Source organism: Gossypium hirsutum, chromosome D06 (genome assembly GCF_007990345.1).
Source record: "Gossypium hirsutum isolate 1008001.06 chromosome D06, Gossypium_hirsutum_v2.1, whole genome shotgun sequence".
In the NCBI taxonomy this organism is placed as follows: domain Eukaryota; kingdom Viridiplantae; phylum Streptophyta; class Magnoliopsida; order Malvales; family Malvaceae; genus Gossypium; species Gossypium hirsutum.
This window is the reverse complement of record NC_053442.1, coordinates 30,697,458-30,717,834: the sequence shown is the minus strand read 5'-3', so window position 1 is coordinate 30,717,834 and position 20,377 is coordinate 30,697,458. Positions and strand designations below refer to the sequence as shown.

At 34.3% G+C, this 20,377-nt stretch overlaps 1 protein-coding gene across 2 annotated transcripts; it reads right to left on the bottom strand.

Annotated features, from left to right (window-relative positions):
* Positions 1-624: 624 nt before the first annotated feature.
* LOC107963027 (ethylene-responsive transcription factor ABR1) lies at positions 625-3,319 on the bottom strand. 2 transcript variants are annotated; one of them, XM_041095742.1, is made up of 3 exons: positions 2,971-3,126; positions 2,412-2,874; positions 625-1,622 (listed from the first exon to the last, which is right to left on the bottom strand). In XM_041095742.1, exons 2-3 carry the CDS (start codon positions 2,755-2,757, stop codon positions 865-867), a joined length of 1,104 nt encoding a protein of 367 aa, XP_040951676.1. In that variant the 5' UTR covers positions 2,758-2,874; positions 2,971-3,126; the 3' UTR covers positions 625-864. The 2 variants fall into 2 exon arrangements, with proteins under 2 accessions (XP_040951676.1, XP_040951675.1); XM_041095741.1 differs by having other exon boundaries at positions 2,412-3,319.
* Positions 3,320-20,377: the final 17,058 nt, after the last annotated feature.

Genomic DNA, 20,377 nt, shown 5'->3' with positions numbered 1-20,377 from the left:
GTGAATGATTTGTTTCAAAATTTCAACACGGTCAAAAATTTATTAATGTTTCAAATCAATTTTATTAAACAACTCCTACACCATAAATAAGAGTAAATTACTACGAGACACATCTTTAACCAACAATTCCTACTATTTGACATGGTCGTGGGTATGGCGTTGGAATAGGGAAAAGACATTTTTTTTATGGTGGGAGGTTTGTGATAGTAAAGCGGTGTCCAAGTTGTGACGTGAATGGATAGCTGCCTGCCAATGCTGCAAGTCGAGTCAAACAATGAGGTGTTTCTCCTTAATGTGTCCTCTCTCTTTTCTCCCTTCTCCCAAGTCTCAACCATACCTATTTTTCCTTCTTTCTCTTTTCTGATATGAACTTAGGATCAGTTGTGATGGAAGAATATGCATATTCGCCAAATTTAGATGAGACGTAATCCCTTCAATTCTAATTTTAACCAATCCACCATATTTCAACTTCCCAGATATAGACATGATTAAGTCAACTCTAACATGCATATCGCCTGCATAAACAACGTTTTTAGGCCTCCATTCAAACAAATAGTAAAGGCCTACTACTCGAGAGTCGAGAGGATTTTTCTTATAGAACGCGACGAGGCGGCAAGCAAGATATAATTATCAAGCACAACAAGATTTCTTCTTTAATAAATAACAACAAAGTACATCGTTAATGAATCTTCGGCTTCTAACTTTTTGAGTTTCATAAAATCCTAGATCCTTGTGTTTTTATCCCCTATTTACTTTATACTACACGAAAATACAAGTTGAACAAAAAAATATAATAAATAAGAAGGGAAAACATGTTCTAATTTTTTCAAAAATATTTATATATAAAAAATGAGATTACTATTATTAACCAGAGGATGAAGGACAATGACTAGGATGAGACCACGGCAGCACCGGAAAATCTGACTCACTTGCCTGAGTTCGATCAGACGGTTGCCTGAAAATGCTCATTTGTTGCTGCTCAGCAAAAAGCAGAGGAAAAGAAGCAGAGGAAGATGATGATGATGATGACCCAGAAGCCGCAAAAGAAGGCGGCAAAGATGGAAAAGACGACGACACCATTGGCTGCTGGATATTAGCGAACTGAGAATATTGAATCATTTGGTCTACCAAGCTTGTAGCTTGTTGCCCATGCAAATCACCAGAATTCTGTAGCAACTGAGAGTACTGCCAGTAGTCTCTCAGCATATCATTTGCAGAGCTCTGAAGAGGTAGGGAATCGTAATATGTTGGCATTGAAGTAGAATCAGAAGCTGGAAAATGCGTTGTTAGAGAACTAGAAACTGATGTTTGGGTAGCAGGAAAATTCTGCATTTGTTGAGGAACAAGCCTGACATTTTCCGGGAAATTTAACTTGGCCCTGTTTCCCCTGAATCTCAAGGCAGCTTCATCATATGCTCTTGCAGCAGCTTCTGCTGTATCAAACGTACCAAGCCAAACTCTTGCTGCCTTGTGCGGATCACGTATTTCTGCTGCCCATTTTCCCCACGGCCTTTGCCTAACGCCTCTATATCTCCTCCGCTCCGCGGTTTCTTCATAGGCTGCTGTTGATGTTTCTGTTGATGTAGTTGGTGGTGCAACAGTGCTTGCAGTTTCTTCAGCAACTATTAAAAATAATGGATTGAGAGAGTGTTAAATATAGGTTGATGATTGAGAGATTGTTGAATCCTTAATGAAGGTGGCGGTCATGCTGAATACTGATCAACTGTTTCATTGCAGCTTTGAGTTTACAAATGTTTGTCCAATCTCCAGAGTTAATTAATTGAAAGTTGAATACCACCAAGTTAAGCAGGGGCTTTACCTAGGGGAGTTCGCAGAGGTCGGCACTTAAAATGAAACTTTTTCCATCTAAGAATTTTTAAAATTTTTAAAATTTTAAATTAATAAAATAAAATTACACCTTATTAAAAAGTCATAAAAAATTTTATTTAATTCTTTATAAATTATAAAGACATAAAATATTAAAATAACAAAATTACATTTTTATTATCCTACAAATTATAATTTAATTCCAACCCTAAAAATTTTTCTTTCTTTCCCCTTGAAGTTAAAGGCAAATATAACTTGTTGAAGACATGCAATATTGTATTATAGTTTTAGTAAAATGAAAGTAATAAACACACGGTTATGCGATGAATGACAACTAAAAATGGTTTTATTAAATTAGTGGTAATAGACTAATAGTAAGAAAGTAAAATATATGTATTGTATGTATGTATGCATGTGTATAATTATATATATAGGTTATGGTTATATGATCTATGTAAGAATATGTAAGGAAAGAAAAACAGGAACGATTGCCTATATTTTAACTAAATGGAAACGACAAAAGATAATGAAAATCAGTGTGCAAAAAAAGAGTAGTTGAAGAAATGGATGGAAAAAGTATGTACCCGTAGTTGCACCACATGATGAATTAGCAATGGAGCCTCTAAAACCAGCAAAATTTCTTTGAACGCTTGGTAAAGACTCAATGAATTGAGCAGTGACCTCTTCTTCACGCCCTCGTTTCTGACCAATCCAGAGACCAGAGCCGGAACCGGAACCAGAACCAGAAGGGGAAGCAGAAGGTGAAGGTGAAGGTGGAGCAGCTGAGGCCGAGCCACTGTAGCCAAAACTAGATGAGGCCATGCCAGCTAAGTTAGCACCGTAAGCAGCAGCCCTTTGTCCGGAAACACCATGCGTCAGGCCAGACATCTGGGTTGCTTGTGCTCGGTTTCCATGCTGCTGCATCATCATCGGTTGGTTCTGCTGGGATTGTATTTGATGGGAGTAGCCATCTTGTTCTTCTTCAGCACCGCCATATCCAGCAGGAGGAAACCTGACGTACTCACCTGACCCTCTTTGATGCGCCACCTTGTTGAGTAAGCACATCAACACCGATGTAATCTATGGGGATTCCGGTTTTGGTTTTACTGAATAAATAATAATAAAAATTCTATGAAGACTTACCCTGCTAAGAGGGGATTTTGCCGCAAAATTTGAAGGAGAGAAGACCCTTTGTATTGCAATTAAGGTGAAATGATTTTATTATATGTCGATCCAAGGATTTTCTAGTGCTGAAGCTTTGATCAGTTTCAGCCGCCATTCAAATAGTACACACATTACTCCTCAAATTTACCACTTCATAAAACTACCACAAAACCCCCTACTATCCCTTTCGATTGCGTTTTAATTTTTCTATTGTAAAAATAATTAAATTAGTCCTTATACGTTAAATTATTGAACAAAACAGTCCTTCCATGTTTGTTTTGGTGTTTTTATATAAGGTATAACAACAAATTTATCCCTTAACATTTACACTATTAAATTTGACCCTTACTCTTTTATTGAAAGAAAATTAGAATTTTTTTAAAACTAATAAGATTAAAGAGTTAAAAAAGTCCTAGTAACAATTTTTTTTAAAGAAATCAATTAAGCACTTTTAAAATTATTAAAAGATCATAAAAATTATAAAAAAAGTTTATAAATATAGTTAAAAAATTTAAAATTTAAAATTATAAACTTTTAAAAAAATTAACAATATTGACCCATTAAAATTGAAATTTTTTAAAGAAAAAATTGGGATTAGATTTCAAAAATCTTATAAAAAATGGTTAAAATATGTGATAAGTCACTGTACTTTTGAAAATTAGGAATTTAGTCTATGTACTTCTATTTCATGAAATTTAGTCCTACTTTTTAGATCTCAAAAGTCTAACAGTTAACATTGCTTCTTCTTTTTTGTTAAATTTGTTGTTATGACATTTTTTGTAGCTATGTAATTAAAAGAATGAATTTGTAATTAACTTGCATTTAAAAAAATAATGTTAACAATTGGACAATAATTTTGAAATCTGAAAAGTAAGAGCTAAATTCTGTACAAAGACTAAATTTTTAATTTTTCGAGATGTACAAGAACTTATGGCACATTTTATGAAAAAAATCTATGGTACTTCTTGAAATCTAATCCCAATTATTTTTTAAAAAGAATCAATTATTTTTTAATAAAAAAATTATAATTTTTTTATAATTTTTTTATGATTTCTAATAATTTTAAAAGATCAATTGATTTTTTTATTTGTTGTTAGGCCTTTTTGACCCTTTAGCCTCATTAATTTCAACATATTCTAATTTATTTTCAATAAAAAAAGTAAGGATAAAATTGAATAAATATGTAAAGTGGATTAATGTGCAAAGGTTGAGTTAAAATTATTATTATACCTTATATATAAACACCAAAACAAACATTTAATAGTGCAATTTCATCAGAGAGATTGTTTTACACACTCGTCAACATATGTAGACTAATTTACTCAATTTTCCAACAAAAAATTAAAATAGAATACAAAATATAATATAGGAAATTCTGGGATACGTCTATATATTCATCCCACCATTACCACCTTTATAGCATAAAAAAAGGTAAAATGACTATCTATTTTCTTTATTCATGTTTTTTTCTTCCTTTTCTGGAGCAATTCCTTTTTATTTGAGCTTTGATTGCCAGAAGAAAGAAAAGGTAGATAGTGTCTGGATAAAATGTTCACACCAGGAAATTGGACAGATATAATTGAGTGTTAATGGCAAAAATGCATACCAAGTCGGTTGAGGTTTGCTTTTTTGAGAGGAAAGAGAAAAATAAATAAAAACAGATGCAAAAGAATTCATGTTTAAATTGAGTTTCTCAATACCGACATAAAATATGTAAAAACTCTGTGGGACTTGGCAACTTGTTGCTATGGGATTAATTAATGATTAACACATAATTAGTGTAATGAATTTATCCTTTGTTTGAAATCCACTTAAAACTCGATTTCATTCAAAAAATCAAATAAATTTTGAGTTAATTGAATCGATTTATTCGAGTCGAGTTAAATTTTACAATTTGAATATCTCAAATAATTCGAATAACAAATTGATGTAAATATCCTTTTGGTTCCTGTCGATTTTAAAAATGAGCAAATTGGTCTCTCTCAATAAAAATTACAAAAAAAGGGAAAATTCAAAGTAATTTTTAAAATTCAAAATATTTATAAAATTTTCAAGATTTATATTTTAAAAAAATTATAACAAATTTTTTAAAATTCTGAAAAATATATAAAGAAAGTTAAAATTTTAAAAATTTTCTAAAATAATAAATTTTGGGACCTAAATAAGTTAATTAATTATTCAAATTTATCATACTAAAGTATTTTATTTTTTTATTATTTTGCTTTGAATTTTTTTAAAAATATATATGGTTTTAAACTTATGTGTTCTAGCATGAAATTAGTTATATTGTAACAAGATTTTAATATAATGTGTTCAATTTTTTAATTTAATTTGAACAATTTCACTCAATTCGACTTGACTCAAATTTCATTTGACTCAACTTGATTTGAAAAAAATTAAATTGAGTTAGGATGATAAAATAAGACTCGTCAACTCAAATAACTTAGAACTTTTTTACTCGATTCAATTGAACACTCACCCCTGATCCACATGATTGCTTTTAGGTAATAAATATTTTTATGAGATTAAAGAGAGAAAGAGAAAACTTAATTTTGGTATTAGGAATTGTTAGAATTAAGTGACCCGAATCCTTATTGGTAAAATAAAATAAAAGTAAAATCCATATAGAACTACACTTCTTTTATTTTATTTTAGAATAAGGTTTTTTAAACCTTATTAAGCTCTATCTATTTGATATTGATTAGAATAAGGTGTTTTAATCTTACTACACTGCTATTAGAATATGGTTTTGCAAGCCTATAAATAGACATAGTCTACTCCTATTGTATTTATTCGAATTCAACATAGTGAATTATCTTCTCCTCTACCCGTGGTTTTTTTCCTGAAAGGGTTTTCACGTAAAATTTGTGTGTTTTTATTTTTCTCTCTCTTTTTCTTTGCGATAAATTATCATTACCGACGTTCTATTTTTTCAAAATTGGTATCCGAGCTTCCGGGTCATTCATCTCAATCACGGTAATGGCGTCTTTAAAGTATGAAATTTCGCTGTTGGATCGCAACACCAGATTCACGTTGTGGCAGATAAAGATGCAGACAGTTCTTGCTCAGATGGACTTAGAGGAAGCCCTGCTAGGGGTAGATAAGATGCCTTCAACATTGACGGTGGAAGAGAAGAAGCGCAAGGATTGAAAGGCGTTAACACGGTTACATCTGCATTTGTCTAACGAAATTTTACAGGATGTGATGAAGGAGAAGACCGCTGTTGGATTATGGAAGAGGTTGGAACAAATATGTATGTTAAAAACTCTAACTAGCAAGCTGCATATGAAGCAGCATCTTTATGCTCACCGTTTGGAGGAAGGTGCATCTGTGCATGAACACTTAACAGTGTTTAAAGAAATTCTCTCAAACTTGGAGGCCATGGAGGTTTAGTATGATTAGGAAGATCTAGGGTTGATTCTACTTTGTTCGTTGCCCCCGTCTTATTCAACCTTTAGAGATATGATTATATATAGCCGCGAGTCTCTCACAGTTGAAGAGGTTTATGATTCTTTAACCTCGTATGATAAGATGAAGTATCTTATGGTTAAAATCAACTCTCAAGGAGAGGGTCTCATTGTTCGTGGAAGACAAGATCAGAATGCTGATGATGATCGTGGAAGGACACAGGAACAGAATTCTTGCAGTAAATCTAAGGGTAAATAGAAGTCTTCAAACAGAGGTAAAACTTGTAACTTCTACAAGAAGAAATGACACATTAAATCTGAGTGCTATAAGCTATAGAACAAGATCAAAAGGGAGGTTGCGAATCAAAATGGAAAATAACTAGAAAATTCTGGAAAAGCTGATGTTGTAGAAGACTACAGCGATGGTGAACTTCTAGTCGCTTCTGTCAACAATTCTAAAGTGAGCGATGAGTGGATCCTTGATTTGGACTGCACCTTCCACATGAGTTCCAATCGGGATTGGTTTACAACTTACGAAACAGTGTCTGAAGGTGTTGTTTTGATGATAAATAATGCTTCATGTAGAATTGCAAGTGTTGGAACAATTAAACTTAAGATGTTTGATGGAGTTGTCATAACATAGTGACGTACGACATACTCTAGAATTGAAGAGAAATTTAATTTCATTGAGTACTCTTGATTCAAAAGGGTACAAATACATAGCTGAAAGTGGGGTTTTGAAGATTTTCAAAGGTTCCCTTGTTGTGATGAAAGGGCAGAGAAAGACTGCCAAGTTATATGTTTTGTAGGGTTCTACTATTACTGGTGATGCAGTTGTCGCTTTCTTTTCCTTATCAGATGATGATATTACTAAACTTTGGCATATGCGCCTAGGGCATATGAGTGAGAATGGCATGGCAGGATTGAGTAACAGAGGACTTCTTGATGGGTAAGGATTTTGCAAACTGAAGTTCTGCGAGCACTACATTTTTGGGAAGCAAAAGAGAGTTTGATTCACCAGAAGATTCCATAACACAAAGGAAACATTGGAGTATATTCATTCTGATCTGTAGGGGCCATCCAGAGTGCCTTCGAGAGGTGGAGCTAATTATATGCTAACTTTTATTGATGATTTTTCTAGAAAAGTTTAGGCGTTCTTCCTGAAGCAGAAAAGTGATGTGTTTTTCGCATTTAACTCTTGGAAAACTATGATTGAAAAACAGATGGGAAAAGAAATAAAATACCTCCGCATAGACAATGGCTTAGAGTTCTGTTCTGATGAGTTTAATAAACTGTGCAAGTTAGAAGGGATCGTGAGACACTTGACAGTTCGTCATACTCCACAGCAAAACGGTGTTGCAGAACGAATGTACAGAACGATCATGGAGAAGGTTCAATGTATGTTGTCAAATGCCAACAAATAAAATACCTCCGCACAGGTAATGGCTTAGAGTTCTATTCTAATGAGTTTAATAATCTGTGTAAGTCAGAAGGGATTTTGAGACACTTGATAGTTCGTCATACTCCACAGCAAAATGGCATTCCAGAACGAATGAACAGAATGATCATGGAGAAGGTTCGATGTATGTTGTCAAATGCCAACTTACCAAAGTCATTTTGGGCCGAAGCAGCCTCTATTGCATGTTTTTTTTATTAATCAATCTCCATTCGTTGCCATTGAGAAAAAGACTCCACAAGAGGTATGGTCTGGTAATCCTATTGACTATTCTGATTTAAAGATCTTTGAGTGTCCTACGTATGCTCATGTTGATAATGAAAAATTGGAACCGAGATCCATTAAATGTGTTTTTATTGGTTATAAAGCTAGTGTAAAAGGGTAAAAGTTATGGTGTATTGAAAATAGAAAAGTTGTGATTAGCAGAGATGTTGTTTTTTATGAAACTACTATACTACCTAACTTATCTCTTAAAGACTCTTCCAATAAAAAAATCAAAAACAGGTGGAGTATTAGATTAATCTAAAATCTACAACAGAGTCAACTCTTCAAGCCAGTACAAAAGTTCAAAATAGAGTTGCTTCTTCACCACAATACTCTATGGCCAAAAACATAACTAGAAGAGAAATTAAACCTCCAAAGAAGTATGCCGAGGCTGATCTAGTTACTTATGCTTTAAATGTGGCTGAATATATAGATGCAAACCAAGAGCCATCTAATTATTCTGATGCAGTTAGCTGTAAAGACTCAGAAAAGTGGATGTTTGCTATACAAGAGAAGATAGAATCACTTCACAAAAATAAAACATGAGATCTTATGAAACTTCCTAAAGGTAAAAAGGTTTTTCATTGTAAATGAGTGTATAAAAAGAAAGAAGGGACTCTAGGAGTTGAGGAACCCAAATATAAAGCAAGGCTTGTTGCAAAGGGTTACAATCAAATTCTAGGAGTGGACTTCACAAATGTGTTCTCCCCAATTGTGAAGCATAGTTCGATTCGATCTTTGCTTGGTATTCTGGCCATGCATGATTTGGAGCTTGAGCAGTTAGATGTAAAAATTACACTTTTGTATGGAGAACTTGAGGAGGATATTTACATGCAACAACCAAAGGGTTTTATAGTCTCAAAAAAAGAGGACTATGTTTGCTTGCTAAAAAAATTCCTTTACGGTTTGAAACAGTCACCGGGACAATGGTACAAGAGGTTTGATTCCTTAATGACTTCTCATGATTTCAAAAGAAGTAGCTTTGACAGTTATGTTTACTTTAAGAAAAATAGTGATGGTTTTTTTGTGTATCTACTCCTTTATGTTGATGACATGTTGATAGCAGCGAAAGATAAATGAGAGATCAGAAAGGTCAAAACCCAACTAGGTGAAGAATTTGAGATGAAAAATTTGGGACCAGCAAATAATATACTTGATATGGAGATTCTCAGAGATAGAAAAGCAAGTAAATTGTACCTAAGTTAGAAGTGGTACATTGAGAAAGTTTTTGCAGGTTCAATATGCAGAGTGCTAAGCCTGTTAGTACTCTATTAGCAGCCCATTTCAAACTTTCATCAGCTTTGTCTCCACAATCAAATGATGAGATTGAGTACATGTCACATGTTCCATACTCTAGTGTAGTGGGATCTCTCATGTACGCTATGGTTTGTTCACGTCCAGATTTATCATTTGCAGTCAGTGCAGTTAGCAGATACATGGCGAATCCCGGTAAAGAACATTGGAAAATAGTTCAGTGGATTTTAAGATACTTACGAGGTATTACTGATGTTTGCTTACAGTAAAAGAACTAGAGATGGATTCATTGGGTATGTTGATGCTGATTTTGCTGGAGACCTTGATAGAAGAAGATCTCTCACAGGTTATGTCTTTACAATCAGAGGTTGTGCAATCAGTTGGAAAGCCACTTTGCAAACTACAATTGCTTTGTCTACCACTGAAGCTGAGTACATGGAGATTACCGAGGCTTGTAAAGAAGCCATTTGGTTGAAGGGACTCTTCAGTGAACTCAATGAAGACCTTCAAATTAGTACAGTATTTTGTGACAGTCAGAGTGTCATCTTCCTTACAAAAGATCAAATGTTTCATGAGAGAACAAAACACGTTGATGTTCAGTATCATTTTGTTCGTGATATCATTGCTCGTGGTGATATTGTTGTGACCAAAATTAGCACTCATGAAAATCCTGTAGATATGATGACTAAGTCACTTCCTATAACCAAGTTTGAGCATTGCTTAGACTTGGTTGGTGTTCATTGTTGAAGTTAAACCCTTAAAGGGTTTTATGAAAGAGGTGGAGAACTTGTTCGTTGAGAGTTCGCGATGAAGAACTTGTTCATTGATAATTCGTGTCAAGGTGGAGATTGTTAGAATTAAGTGACCCGAATCCTTATTGGTAAAATAAAATAAAAGTAAAATCCATATAGAACTACACTTCTTTTATTTTATTTTAGAATAAGGTTTTTTAAACCTTATTAAGCTCCATCTATTTCATATTGATTAGAATAAGGTGTTTCAATCTTACTACACTCCTATTAGAATATGGTTTTACAAGCCTATAAATAGACATAGTCTACTCCTCTTGTATTTATTCGAATTCAACATAGTGAATTATCTTCTCCTCTGCCCGTGGTTTTTTTTCCGAAAGGGTTTTCATGTAAAATCTATGTGTTCTTTATTTTTCTCTCTCTTTTTCTTTGCGATAAATTGTCATTACCGACGTTCTATTTTTTTAAGAATAAATTTAAAAGATATTATTGAATTAATTACAAAGTTGTTTCAAAATTAGTTCTCCATAAAGTCGGCACATTTGAAGATGGACGGGGAGCCTATTTTCAGGAAGACTATTGATTGGACGGATGTATGAAAACTAAAATTACCACCTAGAATTAAACAATTCTTTTGGTTGGTGTGCACCAAAAGCTCCTAACTAACCATGAGCGAGGAAAAATCTAGCAGCCAATGGTGGCTGTGCGCTATGTGGGTGTGGTGACAAGATAGTTCTTCATGTTTTGCGTGACTGCTCATTTGCAAAAAAAGGTATGGATAATGGTCATTCCATCACATTTGTTACCATATTTTTTTTAATGTTGATTTACCGAACTGGGTGTTTGCAATTCTGAATGATGAATTTGATGGCAATGATTGTAATATTTTAAAGTATGGTATCTTTTGTTGGATACTATAGAAGAATCGGAATTGTTTTATTTTTTAGCAAACTATAAGTAGACATGAAGAGATTATAAGGAGGACAGACTGTTTTGTTGCTAGTATTAAGGAGTCCATCACAAAAGGTGATGTAATGAATGAAAGACAGGAAGAGGCTGTCAAATGGAGATCTCCGAGCCATGGATGGGTCCACAAGTATGACTGATAATTGGTTGGCAACTAAAGGGGTTATACGTGACATGTTGGGAAATTGGAAGGGAGGTTTCAGAAAACATTTAGATAGATGTTCTATCTTCAATGCTGAATTATAGGCTATACTTTGCAGTCTTGAGGTTGCTACACTAAGAGAAAAATTATTTCATAAATTTTAAAATTGAATTTGATAGGTTGAAATTCTGTCCTCACAGTTCTTCGGAGGAAGCAGACATGATCCAAATAATACAGAGAAATGGAAGTTTCGGTCATTTACAACAATCACAAGTCGTTGCAATAAATTTAGATGAAAGTATTAATCCTACAAAAGTAATGATATAGCATTTATGAATTTTTCAATTTTGATTTGTCTAGATTTGAATTAAAAGATATTGAAGTCTATGGTCAAAACACGTTTCTTGTGACATGTTCCATGTGGTCAACACAACTTCTATCGTAAAACTCATAATACCAGAACCGTTCAATTTAAGGTGCTTGGAATCGATTTTAAGAAACCTTTAACTTCTTTTACAAAATACCCATTTATTTTTATTTAGGTTTTTAACTTTCTACTAGTACAAATATTCTTTTATCATTATTGTACCGATGTGATTGGTAATAGCATTTTATTTATTAGCGTTCTTAGTATTTGGTTGCGGCTAAATTATACCGTTCTTCGTTAAAATAAGGATGACTTTTCATTTTGGTTAATTAATGAATAAAAAAATTATAATTTGAACATTAAGTTATTTAAAAATTTTACATTAAGTTATTGAGCAGTTAAAATATATGTTATATGGTTTTTTTTTGCACTGTCTGTACCAATCGGAATTTTTTTCTTCTTCTTTTGTTCTATAGTTTAGTTTTTTTTCATAAAATAACTCTGCACATCATGAATCTAAGAACCAAAATTCAAACAGTTTTTTCCGATCATTTGTACCGATCATCGAATCATCACTTAGAGCTCGCTAGTGGAACTTTAAAAAAAAACTTAACAATCCAATGACTCAAATAAAAACTTTTGACTAGTTCAGTGACTTAATTGAAAACTTTCAAATAATTTAATGACTGAATTGTAACTTTTTTTTAGTTAAGTGACCAAAACAAATTTACTCATAGTTTAATGGCTACGTAAATAATCAAAAGATTTCAAAAATAGTGATAATAATTATATTATAAAAATTCAAAAATTAGTAAAATAATTATTTAAGAAATTAAAAAGTTGTAAAAATATTCAAAAATTGTTAGAAGAATATTTTAAAATTCAAAAAAGTAACAATTTTTAATGTATTAAAAATTACAAATACGAACAAATTATGATGGAATTCAAATATTAAAAAAATAAAACACATAATTTTTTATTAGAATTGTAAAAAAAATTAAAAAGTATATGAAATAATATGAAAGAAATACAATTCAAAATATTAAAAACTTTAAAAATCATTAACCTAAAAATAAAAAACGAAAATTTCTCATATAAAAGCTAATAGGAAAAAAAAAGAAATGGAAAAGCAAGAAGAAGGAGAAAAAGGGAATAAAACTAAAACCATATAGATGAAAAACACTAGATCTATAGTGGTAGGGCTCAAGACTTTTGATCATTTGGTTCTCAATTTGAGGCTTATAATGGGCTAAATTAATAGAAAATGTCGTTTCCTTAATTAGGCTTTTAAGCTGATTTTTTTAATTTAAGAAAATAGGCAATTTTCAGAAAAGAAAAAGTGAAAGCGCAATCAATTGGACATATTTTCCCTTTCTTTCTCTCAAGGTTAGTGTTTAGGGTTTTAATATTTTAAGGTTTAGGATTATTTGAAAGGGTTGAGGGTTTTAGAGTGAAACAGTAGAAGTTCATAGGTAGATTTAAGAGGTCAGCGATGTGATAACACGTCTCAGAACACATACATTTCATATGTCATGGCGGGATAGGACCATCACCTGAGAAACCCATCTTGGGTAAGTCAAGGTTTGGGGTGATATTGCCTGATACGATCAAGGGTCAAAGTCTAAGTGGAGGTCCCAATCGGCAATCGGCAATCGTGATGCAGTCATGGGTTCGAGTATAACCAGGGGCCACGTGATGGTCGTCATGCGATCAGAAGTTTAAGCTTTTTGGATACCCGCAAATGATGCTTTATATATACCATACATAAGATTGATGCCATAATTATACAGAAAATTTTGGGGATTTCTGGTGTAATAAATGTAATTTTTTTATAACACCCTATACTGACTTGGTCGCCAAGCTCGAATATGGAATGTCACACCACCATCTCATGTATAAGGTCCATTTAACAAAATTTCCAAAAATTGTCCGTAGGTATCGATACAGACACTTGGGTATTGATATTTTCTCTTGTTGGTATCAATACCCCTTGGAAAAACGATACCAAACTTGCATTCTGTTTCTCGACTAAAATCCCAAAGTCTCGAAAATTATCGGTAATTATCATGAAATATCGATATTTTGACCCCGAGTATCGATACTCGAGTAAAGGTATCGATACCAAATCTCTAATTTGACTTCACATTTCAAATCGTAGAGGTATTGATTTTACAATACAAATATTGATACCCATACTCTAGACCTCAAAAATACAACACACAATCAAATAATCCATTCCTATTTAGTTTCTAAATATCATGCATCATATATTTAGACAAATAATTATCCAACGGCTAAAGTTCGATAGTTCAAAACGTCAAAAACGTGTTCGAGCTAGAAACACCATGCCATCATCATTGTTTATAAACTAAGCATAATCATAACTCTTAAACCTTATAAAGAAATACTATAACCAGCAAAATGTTTAGAAAATAACATTTCCATAAACAAGTCTATCACATTTCCTTTTCCCTAAAACATAAGTAAATAAAGAACACCTACGAAATAACACAAAACTGGTTTGGATCACCTCTCTGAAACCACACCACCCACATCGACACACAACTAATCTGCAATGGGTAAAGAAGGGAGTGAGTGAGCTTAACAAGCTCAGTGAAAGATTAGAGTAACCATATCGTAAACATATCATCATGCATCCTCAAGACAACTATTTATAAGTACAATTACAATAGTCCTATATCTAGTGTCGTAGAGTACCTAACCATGCTTTAACTACTGGTTCTTTTACATAGCCTTTACATATTCATGCAAACATATATCATGTAACACATATATTTAATCAAGCATATATCACAATTCTCTTAAATCACATATAATGATAAATTGGCAATATAGTACATACTCCATTAAGCATACAACATGTTCCACACAGTTACATATAATATGATAGATTGACACTTGAGTTGTGAAACATATAGTGAGCTCTATCATCACACATTGGATACACGAATTTCCAGCACACCAAATATAGACTCATAGAGTCAAACATGTCCCAGAAGTGCAGCGTAAAGCTAATACTCTCTTTATTTCCCTTCACATGTCCCGTTGAATGGAACTTAGCTCACATTCCCTTATACCTCCAACATATCCCAGAGCCTTAACGCCCAAAATTACTATACATATGGGTGAGTACTCACAATCCTATGGCATGCCAACTATATCTAATGGTTTCAAGATCACAAGGCCAAAATATTCGAAATCAAACACATAACACTTACCGATTATCCGTGCACTATCACTACATGTTAGTATCTTTTGCAATGCACTACCACTATCATAGAATATATATATCATGTATACATTTGTACTTTTTACAACAGTTACCATATCCACATATCACATATTTGAGTTTCTCATCACCATGGATAATTTCATAATAATATAAGTACTAAAACCACAAAAAATATAGATACAATAAAACTTACAATCAACATTTAGAGTAGGGGTTTAGGCTACTACTAAATTCCCAAATGACACATGACTCGTGTCTACGAGCAGTGATTCCAAACACTCACCACTATGCTTTCGCCGAGAAGTCGAAAGCTCAAACTAGATTTTTCTTTAACTTGTAGAAGGCTCAAATGAATCCGAGGCTTTACACATAATAACCATACAAAATTCACAATTAGATAGTAGCTAAGGACTCACTTAAACCAACTAAAACATCAACTTATTCTAAGTTCTCATGTAACCAAAATTTAACATAACAAACTTAGAATGCTCATAACTCGGTCTATACTTAACCTTTTTGACTAAAACAAATTCTGTTCACCTACTTAGTCATCTACACCTAATCCTCAACCCTTAAACCACTAAAAACTACCCAATTCATGGTATCAAAATTTTTCGTCATTTTTTCGACGATTTTCACAAAATTCATTAAAATGTAAGAAATCATTAACGAAGCTTCAAGGTAAGTTTAGAAACCTTTTAATCATGGCAAAACAAGTTGAAAAACACTTTAAAACCACATTTTTACTCAAAATCCTGAAATCCACCATTATTGTCTAATTTTTGGGTTTTATTAAAAATTTACGATTCAATGGCTAATACTTCAATTTTAAGGACTAGGTATTATGGAAAACTCATAAGAATTTGAAACGTTACCTTTGACGGAAGATAAAATGAGTTTGATACAAATTCGAAAAACCCACATTTGGAGAATATGATGAAATCTATAGAGTTTTAGGTGTTTTTAAAGTGATTTTATGAGTGTTTAAGGGTTGGGTGTTGATAGAAATCAAAAGCTTATAGTTTGGAAATCAAAATCAAGTGGTTTAGTGTTGAGAGAATGAGGGACAATAACAAGAGAGGGGAGAGGATAAACTAACGTGAATCTGCTATTGGGGGAAAGACTTTTACAAATCAGTCCCTAGGCCCAAATTGAAAGACTTTTAAAACTTATTTTCAAAACTTGATATAACAACTAAGTTGTCATAGTCGAATATAATTTCGATTTACCATTCTACTAAGTTCCAAGTACTCTAAAGCTAAAATTTCTAAAATACCCTTGAAACTCCTATGCCCTATTTTAGGGTGTTACATTTTTCTCTATTTCTTAACAACCAGTATCTTTAACCTTTCAGTTTTATCGAAGATTGACACCAAGGTGGACACAAGAGGGCTCTAAAGTGGAGAGCGGATGTTCTAACACAATAGAGGTCAAACTTGGGTTGACGTGGCAGTGATTGTAGTTATTAATGGGTTTTTAATAACGACAACCATCATCACCTTGAAAAAAGCATCACCTTTACTACACTGCAACATTCGCTCCCCGCTTGAGAGTCCTTTTGCGTTTGTGACGGTGCCGTCCTTTGTATAAGAATGAAGGTTAAAGGTATCGACTGCCTAGAAATAGAGAAAAAATTATGACGATTATAGCAAAAAGCCCCAGAGTTTTTCTAGAGTTTTTGTATAGTATTTATAGGGTAATATTTCCGGGTATCCAAAAAGTTTAAGCTCGTGGCCGCGTAACGACCATCAACTGGTTTTTCCATTATACCCTAATATATGACCGTGTAATGGTCGTCACTTGAAACCTCCACATAGACTTTCATCCTTGATCGTACAAAGCAAAACCACCCCGAAACCTGAGTTCTCTAGGATAGGCTTCGGATATAATGGTCCCCATTCAACATAATATATTAAATGTGTGTGACTCAGGGTGATATCGCACTGATGACTCAAGAATACCTCGAACATTAATAAAATATTTTTAGCAACCAGAATTCTTAACACCCATAAATGTTTTATAGAGGAGGGATGGAGAGGATGGGGGAGAAGATGTTTGAGGGATGATTGAAGCTTGGTGTATGAGACCCCTTTTATAGATGCAGATAAGGGTTGGTTTGCAAAGTGAAAATTTCCTTTTGTTAAAAACACGCTGCAAGAGTCAATGAATATATTAGAAACGTGGTTAAAGTGGCTGAAAAATATGAATTGTCAGCAGGAAAGCTCCCCCAGCCGAGTGTGCTTTCTCTAACATTTTTATTTTCTGCTAAGCGTTAAAGTAACTTTGAAAAGTACCTGTAGAGCACGTTATGAGGCGTAGAATACCTGGGAGCACGGGTGGGATGAAATAATATGACTTTTGAACGCGTTTTCGATATTCTGATACTTTTGTGTCAGAAGCTCGATTTTTGAGTCACGGAGCATGCTAGGCCCCACCATGACATGTTAAGGGCATCCTATCGTGTGAACCTAACAGTAGGGACTTGCGATTGTGGGAGATTCCAAGCACTTTGGTTCCCATGTGCACATGTAATTGTTGTATGTGGGAATGTACGAATTGAGTATGCACCTTAAATCAATGATGTCTACCGACTAGAACACATTCACAATGTGTGGAGTCCTGAATTCCCACCCATCCCAGATGAGAGTATGTGACCACTAGTGTTTAGCACGCCGTACAAGTTAGAGCCAAACAAGAACCTGCGTCGAGTCCCAAAAGGCCGTCCAAATTCCATCCGGATAAAGAACAATATTAATATTCGAGAGAGGGACAATCAACAGAGATTATACGGGTACTGTAGAAACCAAGAGTATATGAAGGCAACATGTTCTCTCTACAGGGGTATATTGAAGCCTAAATGTCGATAGCATTATTTTCTTCCAAATAATATATTTATTACAATGCTTCTATTATTCAGGTGTTCCAAATTTGTTATTTCTTATTAACTTAAGCATTACTCACATTAGACAATAATGAAAAAAAAGATATGATGTTTGAATGAAAAACCTCAGTTTATTTATTTATGTCACATATATATTTCCATCGTACTATTTAGAAAAAAATACATCAAGCGTGTAGTCAGGGAGACTGTGTACCGTAAGGCGGTGGAAGAAGATCGCGTAGAGGATTTTTACGTACAACCAGAGGTACGGGCCTATAGACTTTCTTGTCAGTGTCATCATCGCCTTTAGTCCTACCTAGAACATCCCCCTAGGCTTCATCTTTAGCTTTGCCAGCATCATCATTGTCTTTCGTTGTCGACTGTTGTGTCATCCTAGCCTCCCATCTTGTATCCTCCACTTCTGCGGCCAATGGTTACTCGATGAGCCACCCTAATAAAACAATGATGTGGGCGATGTTTGTGTCACTATCAACGTGTAACCATAAGGTACCCCAAATTCCAGGTACATCAATATTATCTCGAGCACTGAAATTGGCATCGACTACTGCATGTATCTATATCGGTGTCGTCATCGGTGGCGGTGCATGCGCCAACATTTGGCCTGACATTTGGGTCAGCATTGACGTTGGTATAGGGGCGAAGAATACGAGGGATGCCAGTGCCTCAGTATATGTACCCATAGGAATAGAAGAATCGACGACTTGCGGCGATGGTGCGTAGGGTGGTGCTTGTGAAAAACACGGGGTTAGTAAAATGAAGAGGAATAAATAAAGTAAACTGATCCGGATATTCCGTAAACATAGGCGGCGCTTCTTATAGCAGAGTCGATGACGAACCTATTGCTCGACCACAGCCCCTCCTACGCTGCTGCTGTGGCCGTTGTTGTTGCCTCTTCTGTTGAATTTGCCTACTCCTCGCCTCTGACGATAACAGATACAGCTTGCCAGCGACTCTGAACAACGTCAAGTAATTGATATCTACCGCTGCGTCTACTAAGAAAAATGGTTTGTGGATGGGTAAGAATTTCATCCTACGATCCCAAACCTAGATGTGCTCCTTGCACTTCTCTTCCTAGTCCTTGTCGTTCTTCCTCTGCATGTCCACCTTGTGCAACTCCTTCATGTCTCACGGTGGCAGCAGAATTCGTTGCCTCCACCCAAACTATCGCAACACCCAGTCTGATTTGTGCATTTCCACCGTCACGTACACTATCAAGGACACCTTCTTGTCCCGCATCTCCTAATTGGCAAACATTTTCGATAGGATGTAAGGTATGACTTCGGTGACGATGTACGACATCCATTCAAATTGAAAAGCGGAATTGTAAATATCGTTATGTACAATTTTTATGAATTATTGCACAATTAATATAGGTTCAAAAGAATAAGTAACTAACCTCAGCTTCGAAGTGTTGATCTAACAGCAACCTAAAATCTTCTAGCTCCTCAGGCAATCCCATGTAACTCGGCTCATGGTTCCACCTATACAAGCGATAAATTAGTTAAAACATATAATAAAAAAATTAATGTACAAACTATGTATTTATTAATAAATGTTGTTTACCTTGTCACCAATGGGAACATGTATGAGCTAGTTACTCTGGGACATAGAAACGGTAGTCGTAACTAAGCCTACAAATACAACAGGAGAAGGCAACCATTGATTAACATCATATTTGTTACCGTGGCCCGACACAGCTCCCGGTATAATGTGGACAAGATGGTAGATCCCCAACTTAGTTTTTGGTGTTCATTGAAGTCCACTGGATGTAGTAGCCACCTTATGTGCACCAAATTTTTTAGATTTATCGGGCATTAAAATGCCCTCGATTAACCTCATGATGAAGTCGGGCGTATTGTTCTATGACCTCCATTAGGTCTTCAGGAAGCTCATTGAAATTATCCTCCAACTAGTTGATCGATATCCGACCACCATTAAACTTGTTCGGGACCTTCTCCAATATTTCTCTGTAGAGGTCCACTTTAACAGGAACGATTGCTAATCCCGTGATGATTGGCGCATCTATCGACAGACTGAGTTGTAACAATACGTCCTCGAATGTGATTGTACACTTGCCTCATGGAAGGTGAAAAGTGTGTGTTTCGGGCCTCCATCTTTCCACCAATGCACTGATTAGTGTAGGATCGAGTTTGCAGCCCCCGAGCATGAGAGGCATATGCAAGAATCCAACCTATTACAAGTAGCCACAATTTTGAGGGATCGAAGGTTTTCCGATATTATGTATGAACCCCTCCAAAACACGATCATCTGCCTATTTGTAACATAAACAAATTATTTCAAATTATAAAAAAAAATTAAATTTAACATAAGTGAAAATAACGAAATTTAAAATTCTGTCTTACCATTGCTACTTGGGCAGACAAAATATGCTTTTCGTTGAAACAAATTAGAGAGGCGACCATTCATGAAAAATTAATCCAAACGAATAAAATAGGAGATAATTAAAAAATAATATTTTTAGGGTGAAAATATTGATAAAGTTAGAACAAAAAAATTGAGAGAGTTGAAAGAAGGATGTGTGTAACACCTCTAACTCGTCTCTGTCGTCAGATTAAGGTTATAGAGCATTATTGTACAAAACAAAACCTTAAACTTCAAAAAA